This window comes from Oryctolagus cuniculus, chromosome X (assembly GCF_051225735.1).
Source record: "Oryctolagus cuniculus isolate XC-2025 breed Fujian yellow rabbit chromosome X, ASM5122573v1, whole genome shotgun sequence".
In the NCBI taxonomy this organism is placed as follows: Eukaryota; Metazoa; Chordata; class Mammalia; order Lagomorpha; family Leporidae; genus Oryctolagus; species Oryctolagus cuniculus.
In genome coordinates, this window is record NC_142888.1 from 34,452,866 (window position 1) to 34,466,995 (window position 14,130).

The window sequence follows — 14,130 nt, forward strand, 5'->3', positions numbered from 1 at the left end:
TTGGTCTGGCCCAGTACTGGCCCTTGTGACCATTTGGGGAGTGGAACAGCAGATGGAAGATTCTCTCTCTCTCTCTCTCTCTCTCTTTCTCTGTAACAACTCTACCTTTCAAATAAGTACTTTTCTTTTGTTAAAAAAAGAACTTCTGGGGCCGGCGCCGTGGCTCACTTGGGTAATCCTCCACCTGTGGTGCCAGCATCCCATATGGGTGCCAGGTTCTAGTCCCGGTTGCTCCTCTCTGTGTCCAGTCCAGCTCTCTGCTGTGGCCCCGGAGGGCAGTGGAGGATGGCCCAGGTGCTTGGGCCTCTGCACCCACATGGGAGACCAGGAAGAAGCACCTGGCTCCTGGCTTGGGATCGGCACAGCGCCGGCCATAACAGCCATTTGGGGAATGAACCAATGGAAGGAAGACCTTTCTCTCTGTCTCTCTCACTGTCTATAACTCTACCTGTCAAATAAATAAATAAAAAAAGAACTTTTACTATCAAGATATATAGAACATATCCCCCATCCTAAAATGTTCTCTTGTTACTTTTGCAGTCAATTCCGGTCAGGTATTGTGTAGAATGTCCCTCAGTTTAGGTTTTCTGTTGGTTCCTCATGATTAGACTAGGGTTTAGGGTTTAGCAGAAGTGCGACAGAGATGATACACCTTTCTTACCACATCAAAGCTGGAGATAGAGCATACCACTATATCTTTATTGGTTATGTTCACCTTGGTCACTTATTTAAGATGTGACTGATGGATTTCTTCATTGGAAAGATACTATTTTCCCCTTTTAACTGGATAAAAGATACTTTGAAACTATCCTATAAAGATTTTAGTTGGCATTATATAAAACCTGCATGTTGAATTAGAAAATGTCTTATTTGTGGGCCAGCACTGTGACACAGTGGGTGTCAAGCAGCCACCTGCAATGCCCACAATGCTTCAGAAAACAGTGGAAGATGGCCCAAGAACTTGGACTCCTGCCACCCATGTGGGAGACCTGGATGGAGTTCTATTGTGACCATTTGGGGAGTGAATCAGCAGATAGAAGATTCCCCCCCTCCCGTATGTGTGCTATTCTGCTTTTCAAATAAATAAAAGGTTTTATTTATTTGAAAGGCAGAGTTACACACAGAGAGGGAGAGACAGAGTGATCTCTCCGTTGGTTCACTCCCCAAATAGCCGAAACGGCCAGGGTGGGGCCAGGCTGAAGCCAGGAGCCAAGAACTTCATCTGGGTCTCCAACGTGGGTGCAGGGGCCCAGGCAGTTGGGCTGTCTTTCCCTGCTTTCCCAGTAGCATTAGCTGGATGGGAAGTGGATCAGTGTGTCCATATGGGATGCTGGCTCTGCAGGCGGTGGTTTAACCCACTACACCACAACGCTGGCCCCTAAATTTTTTTTTTTCAAAAAGAGAAAATGTTTCACTTCGTTTTACCAGGCAGAAGCATGGTTTGTTTTTCTATGTATCTGTTTTCCTTTATTTTTCCCAATCAAATTTTGTAGTATTATTTTAATATGCATGTGGATTTGGATTAATAGGAAGACAGTGTGATAGGATAGAGGAACATAGTATTTGACACAAGGCCAACTGAATTTGAATCCCAACTCTCCCACTTAGTGACTGCATGAGCTTGAAAAACTCATTTAAAGCTGAGCCCCTAATTTCTCATTCATAACAAAAAATAGCAGAGAGGAAACCACCTCACAAGGCTTTTGGACGCACTAGAGCACCTAGTAGCATGTGGCACTCTGTAAGCGCTTTGTAAATGTCCTTTCTTGCCTGCCTTAATCCCTGTGCTTAATAATTGTGGCAGTATTGTAAACAGACTCTCCTCTTTGTGGCTGGGTAGGGCTGGGATCTAGGAATTCAGTACAGTCTCTTAGATTTATTTTACATCCTGACACCCGGGAGACTTTAGCGTGAGGGAACTGCTGAACTCTGTACGTGTCTCTGAGTGACTCCCTGGCGAGAAGGCAGCTGGGATTGTTTTAGTTGCTGGCTGATTCTTCCATGGCTATCTTCTGGCCTGCACCTTTGCAAAACTCTTTCACTTGCAACCCTGCTACTTGGGGGTTTCATGTTCCTTGATGTCCAGCTATATCACTTGCAAAAGTGCCATTTTTATTTTGACCTCTCCTATATTTCCACTTTGATTTCCCTCTTGGATTATTAAAGCTGTATTAAGGTAGAATTTTAACAGGGCCAAGCTTGTGTGGCGCCTGACTTGAAGCAGAATTAATTGAATCTGAGCTTTCATTTGGGAAGAGGTATTGCTATCATGTTCCACAAGAGACAAAGAACGGCAGCACTCCCCTGTGCTGTTTTGTCTTAAGTGAAACTTTGCTTTCTGTTTATTTGGCATTGTCCTTGTTCCAGATTTTACTTCCCGTTTCCTAAACTTGTTTCTAAGTCCTGTAAACAGGGACTTCACTGTGTCTTTATGTACCAATACGGCCTTTGTGGGCAGCAAATTCCTTCAGGCCTGCCTTGGCAATACCCCATCAAGTGTTCCTTCCACCAACTCAGCCTTGCCAAGTTTTCTTTCTATCTCACGTTCCCTGACGGCTTCTCACGGCCGCTGTTATGGCTCCACTGACTGAAAAGTTTTGATACTTTGCTCCTTCTGGATTTTTTTTTCCTGTTGATTCGGAGTTTTTAAAAAAAATATTACACGCAAATATTTCTGTTGATGACTGTTCTGGCCCCAGAGGAGGAGGCAAGTACCTCTCCTGCCTCCCCCTCCGTGTAGCCCTGGCCCTGCAGTAACCTTCCAGGCAATTTCTGCTAACAGCATTCTTTCAAAAGGGAGGCCTTTGTCAGAGAGACTACAAACGTCAAGCGCCTATGAAACTTAGTTGCACCGCCTGCCAGGGGAGAATCTGTTTTTCACTTTCTCTGCCCCTGTCATCCCTTTCCTACTATGGGCTGGGCTTTCAACTCAGCACAAATCCTTGTTCATTTCCAGCTGCTGGCATTGAGCATGGCCACATTGCTAAGAAGGATGCCTGGGACCACTTCTTCATTTTGAGAGGTCAAAGGCCAGCATCTCACTCGCCAGGAATAAACCCTAAGGGCTCATGAGCTCCTGCAGATCCTTGTCAGGGTCCTTGGGGCCCAAAGCATTCCTTTCTCTGCTGGAGTCTGTCAGTTAGCTCTGGCGAAAATCAAGTTTCCTCACCCTGGATTTACCTCATCGCACAGGATTCCCGGAGAAATGATGGAGAAGAAACTTGTTCTTCTAATCCTCAAATGTCAGAACTGGAAGAGCCCTTAGAGAGCATCTCGCCCCACCTCCCTCATTTAAGAGAACATATCACTTCCTTTGCTCTATTTCCATGTTCCAAGGAATCCCCAAAGCCGCTGCATAATAAGACTCAGGAGCAAGGTAAGAGCCAAGTTCATCAAGGAAGTAAACTACTATGGGACCCAGCTGTGCTCAGGGAGGGCTGAGTCATTAGAAATGCAGTGCTGGCCTGGGGATTGGCTTACTAAGGATTTTCTTCAAGGGCAGAGGGAAAGGATCTGCAGTGGCTCAACTCCAGAGCTTTCCGGGGGGTGGGGGGTGGGGATGGGGGGAACTGGAAAAGCTTTCATTCGCTTTCAGCTGGGCTGAAGCGTTTTTTTTTTTTCTTTTCAAAGTGTGTGTTTGAAAGGGCCTGCCTTTACTTCTCACTGGTCCAAGAACTGTGGACAAGTTGGCAAAACTTGCCTGTGTGCCTCTTACCTCCTCCAAAAACTGCTACTCTGAGTCCCATACTCTGAAGACCTGACTTGCAGTTCTGAACTGTATCAGGAGGACTGCCCCCCCACACCACCCCAGGCACAGCTTCCTTTACCTCTTTGGACATGGGAAAAGATCCACCAAGTGCAAAACACCAGAACAGCCATTCCTCCACGTTAGCCTCTAAACAGTGGGGCAAGTAGTATTTTACAGAAGAAGAGAACTATCTTGGAGACAGCGGTGTGGTGCAGCAGGTTAAGCCGCTGGCTGCAACGCCATTGCCCCATATGGGTGCTGATTGGAGTTTCCACTGCTCTACTTCCATGCCAGCTCCCTTGCTAATGCTCCTGGGAAAGCAGCAGAAGAGGCCCTAAGTCCTGGGCCCCAGTCATCCATGTGCAGAACCCAGATGGAGTTCCAGGATCTTGGCTTCAGAATGGCCTTGACCCAGCCGTTAAGACTATTTGGGGTGTGAACTAGTTTATGGAAGATCTCTTTCTTTGTCAATCTTTCTGTCTTGTCACTCTTCCTTTCAAATTAGTAACATATCTTGAAAACAAAACAAAAAAACCCCCAAGGAATAAAAGGCAGAGAAGAGAGACAGAGGGAGACCCAGACAGAAATCTCCCATATTCTCTTTCCCTCCCAAAATTTCAGAGCTAGTGCTAGGCCAGGCTTAAGCCAGGTCCCAGAGCTTAGTCCAGGTCTCTCAGGTCTGTGGCAGAGTCCCAGGTGCTTGAACCATCACCTGCTGCCTCTCCTAGTGTGTATGGGAATGAGGTTGGAAGGAATTTGGCCTAGACCTGAACTCAGGCCCTCCAATGTGGGATGTGGGCATCCCAGGAAATGTCTGACCTGCTGCACCAACGCCCATCCCATAGCTTTACATTTTTAAATATAATTTTGTGGAGGGGGAAACTTTGAGTGCAGTTGGTTAAGCAGCACCCTGCAACACCAGCATCCCATATGAGCCCAGGGTTCAAGTCCCGGCTGCTCCAATTTCCACCTAGCTCCCTGCTAATGTGCCTGGGAAAGCAGCAGAAAATGGTCCAAGTGCCTGGGCCCCTGCCATTCTTATGGGAGTCCCAGGTGGAGTTCTAGCCTCCTGGCTTCAGACTGGCCTAGCCCCTGCCGTGGCAACCATCTGGGGAGTAAACTGATGGGAATAGAAGATCTCTGTTTCTCCTCCTCTCTCTCTATAACTCTGCCTTTTAAACAAATAAATAAAATAAAGTAAACAAATGTAATGGTATAAAAATCCCCATAGGAGCCGGCACTTTGGCATAGTGGGTAAAGCTACTGCCTGCAATGCCAATACCAGCATCCTATATGGGCACTGGTTTGAGTACTAGCTGTTCCACTTCTGATCCAGCTCCCTTTTAATAGCCTGGGAAAGCGATGGAAGACGGCCCAAGTACTTTGTCCCCTGCCACCTGTGTTGGAGACCAGGAAGAAGCTCCTGGCTCCTGGCTTGGGCCTGGCCCAGCTCTGGCCGTTGTGGCCATTTAGAATGAACCAGTAGATGGAAGATATCTCTCTCTGTCTCTTTCTGTAACTCTGCCTTTCAAATAAATAAGATTTTTTTAAAAATTACCCACCTCCAGTTCAATTTTTAAAAATTCCCAGGGCCAGGGGAGGAGGGGAGAAGGAGGAGGAAGGAGAAGAGGGAGAGAGAGAGAGAGAAGGAGGGGGAGGGGACATAGGAGGAGGAGGGAGGGGAGGGGGAGGAGGAAGGGGAGGGGAGGAAGAGAAGGAGGGAGAGGGGGAGGGGCCAGAGGAGGAGGAGATAGGAGAGGGGGAAGGGGGAGGGAGAGGGAGGAGAAGAGGAGGAGGGGGAAGAAGAGAAGGAGAGGGAGGGGGAAGAGGAGGAAGAGGTGGGGGGGAGGAGGAGGAGGAGAAAGGAGGGGAAGATGGGGAGGGGGAGTGGAAGGAGGGGAAAGAAGGAAGAAGAGGGGGAGGAGAACTGGGAGGAAGGAGGAGGGGGAGGAGGAGGGGGAAGGAGAGGGAAGGAGGAGGGAGTAGGAGGAGGGGGAGGAGGGGGAGGAGGAGGGGGAGGAGGAGGAGGGAGGGGGAGGGGGAGGGGGAGGAGGAGGGAGGGGGGAGGAGGGAACAGGGGGAGGAGAAGTGGGAGGAGGGAAGAGGGGGAGAGGGGGAGGGAGGGGGGAGAAGAGGACGAAGGGGAGAGGGGGAGGAGAGAGGAGGAGGGGGAAGAAAGAGGAGAGGAGGAGGAGGGGAGAAGATGAGGGGGAGGAGGAGGAGTGGGAGGATGAGTTGGAGGAGGGAGAAGGGGGAGGAGGAGGGGAGGAGGAGAAAGGAGGAAGGGGAGAAGGAGGGGGAGGAGGAGGAGAGGAAAAGGGGGAGGAGGAGGGGGAGGAGGGAAGTGGGGGAGAGGGGGAGGAGGAGGGAGAGGAGGGAGAGGGAGGAGAAGAGGAGGAGGGGGAGGAGGGAGGAGAGGAGGAGGAAGGGAGAAGATGAGGGGGAGGAGGAGTGGGAGGATGAGTTGGAGGAGGGAGGAGGGGGAGGAGGAGGAGGAAGAAGGAGAAGAAGAAGGAGAGAGAGGAGGAGGAGGGGGAAAAGGAGGAGGAGTAGAGGAGAGGAGGAGGGGTAGGGGGAGGAGGAGGGGAGGAGGAGGAGGGAGAAGGAGAAGGAGAAGAAGGAGAGAGAGAGAGACCTTCTATCTGTTGGTTTACTCTCCAAATGGTCACAAGTGCTGGGTTGGGGCCAGGCTGAAGCCAGGAGCGAGGAGTTTCCTCTGGGTCTTCCGTGTGGGTACAGGGCTCCAAGCACTTGGGTATCCTCTGCTGCCTTCCCAGGCACACCAGCAGGGAGCTAGATTAGAAGTGAAGCAGCCAGGACTTGAACTGGCACCCATATGGGATGCTAGCACTGCAAGAGGTGGCCTAACTTGCTGAGCCACAGCATCAGACTCGGTGTTTTTCTTTCTTTTTTCTTTTTTTTAAACTTTTATTTAATGAATATAAATTTCCAAAGTACCGCTTATGGATTACAATGGCTTCCCCCCCAATAACTTCCCTCCCACCCACAACCCTGCCCTTTCCCTCTCCCTCCCCCCTTCCATTCACATCAAGATTCATTTTCAATTCTCTTTATATACAGAAGATCAGTTTAGCATATATTAAGATTTCAACAGTTTGCACCCACATAGAAACACAAAGTGAAAAATACTGTTTGAGTACTAGTTATAGCATTAAATCACAAGGTACAGCACACTAAGGACAGAGATCCTACATGAGGAGTAAATGCACAGTGACTCCTGTTGTTGACTTAACAAATTGACACTCTTGTTTATGGCATCAGTAATCACCCTAGGCTCTTGTCATGAGTTGCCAAGGCTATGGAAGCCTTTTGAGTTCACCGACTCTGATCATATTTAGACAAGGCCATGGTCAAAGTGGAAGTTCTCTCCTCCCTTCAGAGAAAGGTACCTCCTTCTTTGATGACCCGTTCTTTCCACTGGGATCTCACTCGCAGAGATCTTTCATTTTTTTGGGTCAGTGTTGTGGCACAGCAAGTTAAGATGCCATCTGCCAAGGCAGTTGGAATCCCATATGAGCATGAGTTCAAGTCCAGGCTGCTCCAGTTTCCATCCAACTCCTTGCTATTGTTCCTGAGAAAGCAGCAGGAGATGCCTTGAGCACTGAGGCCCATGCTACCTTCGTGGGAGATCTAGATGGAGTTCCAAACTCTTAACTTTGGCCAGGGCCAGCCCTGGCCATGTTGGCCATCTGAGGAATAAACCAGCAGATGGAAGATCTCTCTCTCCCTGTCTGTCTCTCCCTCCCTCTCTCTATAACTCTGTTTTATAAATAAATAAATACTAAAAACAAATAAAGCAAACCAATGCAATGCCTAACAACATTAAAACAGAAAACATAGTTTTGTTTATTTGAAAGGCAGAGAGAAGCAAAGATCTCCTATCACCTAGTTCAGTACCTAAAATGCCAGCAATATCCATTGCATTCCCTATCATATTAAAGCTTAACTTGAAAACATACGTATAATTAAGTACTAGAATAGATTGAGAAAGTGCTACCCTTTTGGCACAGGATGTTAAGCTTTAGCTTGCAACACCAGCATCCCATATGGATGCAAGTGTTCCCTTCCAGGCTGCTCTGATTCCCAAGCAGCTCCCTGTTCCTGTGCCTGAGAAGGCAGCAGAAGACTGTCCAAGTAGTTGGGCCCCTGCCATCCCCATGGGACCCCAGGATACAGTTGTGGCCTCCTAGTTTTGGCCTGGCCCAGCCCCAGCCTTTGTGGCCATGTTGGGAGTGATCCAGGGATGGACTATCTACTGCTCTCTCTTATCCCTTTTTGTCTGTCATTCTGCCTTTCAAATAAATAAATAAATAAATAAATCTTAAAAACAAAACTCAAGAGTCTGGAGGACTAAGACCATGTGACTTGTAAAAAATGACACTTAAAAATTCTATTTATTTTAAAAAAGAAAAAAGAAAAAGAAAAAAACGTTATTTATACTAAAGACTTACTTATTAGAGAGAGGGAGAGAGATCTTTTATCTGCTGGATCACTCCCCACAACAATAGAGTCTGGGCCAGGACAAAGCCAGGGACCTGAGATTCCATTTGGGTCTCCCGTGGAGGTGACATCATATGCTGCTTTTCCGGGTGCATTATTAGCAGGGAACTGAATCTGAAGCAGAGCACTCGGGACTCAAATTGGCACTCTGATATGGGATGCCTACTTTGTAAGCAGCAACTTAAGCCACTGTACCACTAAGCCTGCCCTAAGAAGTGTTGAGTCTAGAACCTGTGCTTGTTCTACCAAGCTATAGGCAACTTAAAGGAGCCAAGGCATGCCACAAGAGCAAACAGCAGACTCATTAAACAGAGGTCCACAGGGCTGAGACTACTGTCTTGATCTGATTTGCAATGCATTCTGGCATCAAGATTGACTTCTGGGAAGCATAGAGCAAATCTAGGAACTTTAGTGCTAGTCCCACAGGGATTATTGGTACTCACAAGGAGCTTACCATCCTATAGCTTTATGCTCTGTTCTTGCTTGCCAAGTTTTTCTTCAGACTGGCAGAAGATAAAGAAATCTCATTAATTGAAGTAGTTTTAGATAGTGTTTATTCATGTGCAGTGAACACTGGTATGGTGTGTGTGTGTGTGTGTGTGTGTGTGTGGCCAGGTTTGGCAGTGTCCCTTCCTTCAACTTGGTGTTTGCCTGAGCTGGTTCATAGGCACACTCTTAACAAAGACCAAGGAAGTTGTATCCTTAAAATTAGGGAATTAGCAAGTTAGGTAGGTGTGCAATTCTGGGAGAAATAGGGTTACAGATAACAAATCTACAGTGTGGGGAGCAACTGGGAGTAACTCGGACTAGACTAAGTTACTGGAATTAAGACTTATTCTATGCATCTGCTCTCCCACAATATGGTGCTGGGAGAGGAGGAAACAGCTTCTACACAGCTGCCTCCAGTTCAACCAATAAACAGCAGGAGCTGCTCCTGATTGGAGGAGAGCAGCGTACTCGGCGTGTGGGTAGCAGAGTTGGGATTGGTGGAAGAGGACTATAAAGGAGGAGAGAGACAACATGCACCAGGAACATCTGAAGGAACACCTGTGCAGCCCCCGAGAGAGCCGGCCGGCGGTGTGCCGCTCCCCTGCGGAAGTGGGGAAAGCTGCAGGGGGAACCGCCCTTCCACGGAGGTGGAAGGGACGGTAGCCAACCCGGGAAGAACCAGCAGCAAACCCCGGGAGGGCCGAGCAGACGAAAGAACAGCGCAGGGTCCTGTGTCGTTCCTCCACGAAGACGGGGAGCGACACTATAGACTCTGATTTGAGGTTATTTTGGACAAACCAGATGATTTAGAAACTTGGACATGGGTCATATGACTGTGTCTTGGTTGGTTAGACCATAACTCCGGTGAGTTCTTGACATTTGTTCACCACTCTATCACTACTCCTAGGAATTGGACCCCTTTCCTTCCCTTGAATCAGATCAATCTGATAAAGAAATCAATGACACATTTTTTTTAAAATTTTTTTAATTCACGTTCTTGCCCAGCTTGTTGCATACCCTGAATTTGCACAGTGAGACTGGGAAACATTCACCAGCCTGATGGTAAGGGTGTTCCAGCTGGGTTGGAATGCTGCTTGGGGGGAGGAGGAGTAAGATGGAGAGGAGTCAGACAAGTTGTTAGCTCACAGGTTAGCGAGCAGCCAGTCTAACAGCTGCTTCCTAGCCATGTTACCCACAGCTTCATCCAGTTGACGTTCCTTGGCAAACTTCATGACCTCCTGAAGCAGATCTCCCACACTGTACCCCTTCTCTGCTGCCTTGGCTGAAACCTCGGGAAGCTGTGGAGAGAGCAGAACCAGCTTGAGTCACCAGATGACATTCCAGAGGAAGGACCTGCTAGACAAACTGAACTAACACTCCTCCTCCCCCGGCTCCCCCTTCTCCTTCCCCGCCAACCACTTCCCTTCCCACAATTCTAGGATTCAAGTATGCAGTCAGCTCTGGAGGCAGCTGACACAGCTTTCCTTTTTCCCTTGAACCTTCTCTAATGATGTAGATCAGAAATGCCAAAGGTACTTTTCTCTGAGTTTCAAAATCGAACTTTGAAATCAATTGTGTTCATCGAATACTTCTCAGAAGGTGCTAAGTCAAAGTTTGGGGTTGCCAATCCCCTCCACCTCCCTTAAAGTAGTGTGAGATTGGGGGTAGATAGAATTGCCTGGGTTCAGCTCCTAGATTGACAATCATTTGGCTAAGTGTTTGATTTCTTTGGAATCCATCAATGCAGGAAATGCAGCTGTGGGGTGGTGTGTGTGTGTGTGTGTGTGAGAGAGAGAGAGAGAGAGAGAGAGAGAGAGCGAGAGAGCATGTGCATGAATGCTGGCCTCTGTGGAATATGAGAAGTGAGGTACCTAGGGCATAAAATGTAAAGAGCTGAGGGGCGAAGCATAGACATGTGGGGGAAGCAGTAAGAGGCTTGTTTTAAACTCTTTCTGGCAGGCCAAAGACAAAATGAGCCCATGACCCTTCCATCACCTCGAGGAGGAGGGAGGAACAGCTCCCCCCTTTTAAACTCTCTCTTCCAGAGTCCTTTGGGGATCTTGTAACAAAACATCACACTGAAAAAAATCATTCCCCAAGGTTACACCAGATAGTGTGTTGAAAGGGGCACTGACAACATGAGCTGGTCTCACTCTCCTGCTCTTGGTAGAGGTGCACAGGTCTTGAGGTGTTCGCTGTCCCCACTTACCTACTGGTTCACCACCTTTCTGTCTCTTTATGAGGTGCAAGTAATTCAATGGAGCACATGGCAAGGAATAGATTTGCAGAGAAATTGCACTGATCTTGGACTCTTAAGTACAATAGGGCTTCCCTGCGTCTGCCCTTTCCAACCCTCCCTTTCCTTGTGCCTTGAGGCCTTGCTTACCTTCTCCAGTTGTCCATCATCATCTCCCATGAAGTAGAGCATGGGCACGTTAAATTGGGAGGCTGCGATCCACTGCAGGACAGCTTGGAGCTGCTTCTGCAAGCTGCTGGTACAGCTCTGATTATTCACGATCACTTCTGGCCCCGGGGAGTCCTGGAAGTTCTGGGACATGGCACCTACGTGACTGCATCGAGAGCTGAAATTGGAATTGTTCGCCAAGGCTGCTTGCTCTTCTAACTCAGCCAGGGCTGTCCCATTATTGCTGTACTTGGCCATGATGAGGCAGAGCTTCATCACCGATTCTACCAGTTGATCTATGAATTGGCGGTTCACTTGCTTCATCCCACTCATAAAGTCCAGTTCTTGATTGTCCAGGCATTGATCTTCCCCTCTCTCAGTTCTCTTGGACATGGCGCTTAGTTTGCTTGTCCTGGTGTCAGAATTCTTGTTGTAACCTTCAAATTCGTCACTGTTGAAGGAGCTTTCACTAAGCAGCTTCTGAATCAGTGATAGAACGATGTTTGACATGTCCAGTTTCTGGGAGTCCATCTGTTGACTATCTTTTGGAGAGGTAGATGGTCCAGGACCTCCACGAGATTCCAGATGTTTCATCGAAAGCGATTTGGTACTTTGGCCATTTCCACACTTTTCATACTGGGCACTCTGACTCATATAGCCCATGGTGGAACTGGGACCATCTTCTTCATATGAGTCTCTGCCTTTGGCTTGCTGGGTCAGATGGTACTGGATCAGCATAAGGGCAGATACAATCAGGTCCTTGGCCAATGAATCTGTGGAAGGGCTGATCCTTTCTCTTTTATCTTCTTTGCTTGAGCATAGCTTGTTACTCATCTTGCCCTGATTTCCCTGCTTTTGGTTCCACATAGTCAGACTCTCCTTGAGAATATGTTCACCAACTTTCTCAGCACTGGTCAATGAATTGCACTGATCTTTCATTTTGCCTTTATCCTTCCCCTTCATCTCAGCTTTCATGGCTGAGAATTCAAGACTCTGATTCTTAGATTTGAGATCGTGGGATCCAGCTTTCAAAGCTGCGTATGACAAACTCTGAGACTTAGTCTCCTTCTTCTCTCCAAGAAGGGCACTAACTAAGCGCTTCAGCATGGCCTCCATGATATCCGCAGCATTTTGTCTTCCATGGTTGAACAGATTCCTCTTGACAGCTGAGACAAAGTCTGAGTCAGTCATGAGGACCCCAGTTATATTATGCAGATTCTTCATACAGGAATCAATCAAATCAGACACAATTTCCTTGGTGTGCTTTAACAGCACCCTCTTTAGGACCACACAGGCTGGAATTGGCTTTCCGGAACTATGCACTTTCAAGGTTTTCATAACAGAGACCATCATGTCAGATGCCACCTGATTGGCATAAACCATGAGCCCCTTGCTAATGGAATCTGCAAACTCTTTACTATCTCTTGGGCACATCTGTTTTTCTGCACTCTTGTTCTTGTTGGACAACTCACTATACAGAAAGGTTTTCCTGCCACCATCCCTGTACTCCTCCTCCCCATTGCCACGCATTTCTGTTGAGGTCAGTTCCACAGCATCGTGGGCCAATTCAGAAGCAATCTTGCTCACAGCACTACGGGGACTGTTCTTCCCTTTGTCCCCAGAAGGTGGATAGTTTGAATGATGGAAGCATTTGCTTCCACCTTCCAACTTCTCCTTGATTTCCTTACGGGCCATCTGGATTACCAGAGAAGACAGTCGGTTGACATAGTAGGAAAGGTCATCCATAGAACATTCTCCTTCAGGGGAGACAACTGACCTCTGGGTACTTGAAGATTTGGCTTGAGGACTTGAAGGACTTTGGTTATTGTTGGTGTTTTTGGATGCTGCCATTTCTAGATGTACTCTTTGAGGTCCATTTCCCGTATAATCCATGTTTAGGTGATCAGCGTAGACACTGTAGCAGTTCTCAGGGGATAATTTCTGAGGTTCATTTTCTGTGTCTCCTACTTTATGTTTGCAACTTGAGGCTGAAGGGCTCAGTGCATGTTGGAAACCCAAGGCATATTTTTGGAGGTCATTAAGAAGCCAATTAAGGACACTTATGGGATCAGAGGGAGCTTGTTTGAAAAGGCACACAGATCCCTCCGTCTAAAAAAAGAAGAACACCCATCCATAAGGGTCTGGGTAGGCTATTTCTTTCCCTTATTTTATTTAGAAGATATATATTTCAAATTGCATAGATTGGGGATTTGATCTTTTATAATTTGCGTATTACTTCCATGTATATATATACATTCAAGCAGAAGTGGCAGCAACAAGAGCTCACCCTATATACATTTGTACACTTAACAACATAAAAGCATTATTAATATGTTTGTCAATTTCATGTGCATGTGTATTTTTTTGTGCCAATGTGGAGTAGGCATTTTGTCCAGTGGTTAAGACCCCAGTTGGGACACCCATATCCCAGATCAGAGTACCTGGGTTTGAATTCAGGCTCCTGACTCGAGCTTCCTGCTAATGTGCACCCTGGGAGGCAGCAAGTGATTGCTCAAATAATTGGGCCCTTACCATCCACATAAGAGACCTGGATTGAATTCCTGGCTCCAAGCTTTGGCCTGGCTCAGCTCTGGCCATTGTGAGCATCTGGGGTGTGAACCAGCAGATGGGAACTCCTAATGGCTGTCTGGATGTCTTTCTGCCTCTCAAATATTTGTTTTTGCAAAATATGTCACTGTATCTGTTATATGTGTGTATAATATACGTGTATATAACAATGTACGTGTATATATCTCAATATATGCAACAATGTGTCAGTGTGTAATGTTACTCTGTGAAAGACCTGCCAGTGTGTCTACTTCTGTGTCTATGTAAACAAACCTGATTGTAAGCATTTTGTTACACTGTGATGACATCATCACCCATCGTATATGTCTACTGTATTGACTCACATGTGCATGTTAGTGTGTATGTTTTCTGTGTGTGTTACTGTATGCATGCAGATTTA

General features: G+C 47.3%; 1 protein-coding gene and 1 long non-coding RNA gene across 2 annotated transcripts in view; one reads left to right on the forward strand and one right to left on the reverse strand.

The window, feature by feature from the left end:
- The first annotated feature begins 9,080 nt into the window (after window positions 1-9,080).
- LOC149119601 (uncharacterized) overlaps window positions 9,081-14,130 on the forward strand; it is a 34,587-nt gene continuing 29,537 nt past the window's right edge. The window contains exon 1 of the long non-coding RNA XR_016228207.1: window positions 9,081-9,622. This is a non-coding gene — a long non-coding RNA (uncharacterized LOC149119601). The remainder of the gene's footprint in view (window positions 9,623-14,130) is intronic.
- AKAP4 (A-kinase anchoring protein 4) overlaps window positions 9,786-14,130 on the reverse strand; it is a 37,850-nt gene continuing 33,505 nt past the window's right edge. Inside the window, exons 5-6 of the mRNA XM_070067061.2 lie at window positions 11,145-13,271; window positions 9,786-10,056 (exon numbers count right to left, since the gene is read on the reverse strand). Coding sequence (XP_069923162.2) covers window positions 9,901-10,056; window positions 11,145-13,271 — 2,283 coding nt within the window. The 3' untranslated portion in view covers window positions 9,786-9,900. The remainder of the gene's footprint in view (window positions 10,057-11,144; window positions 13,272-14,130) is intronic.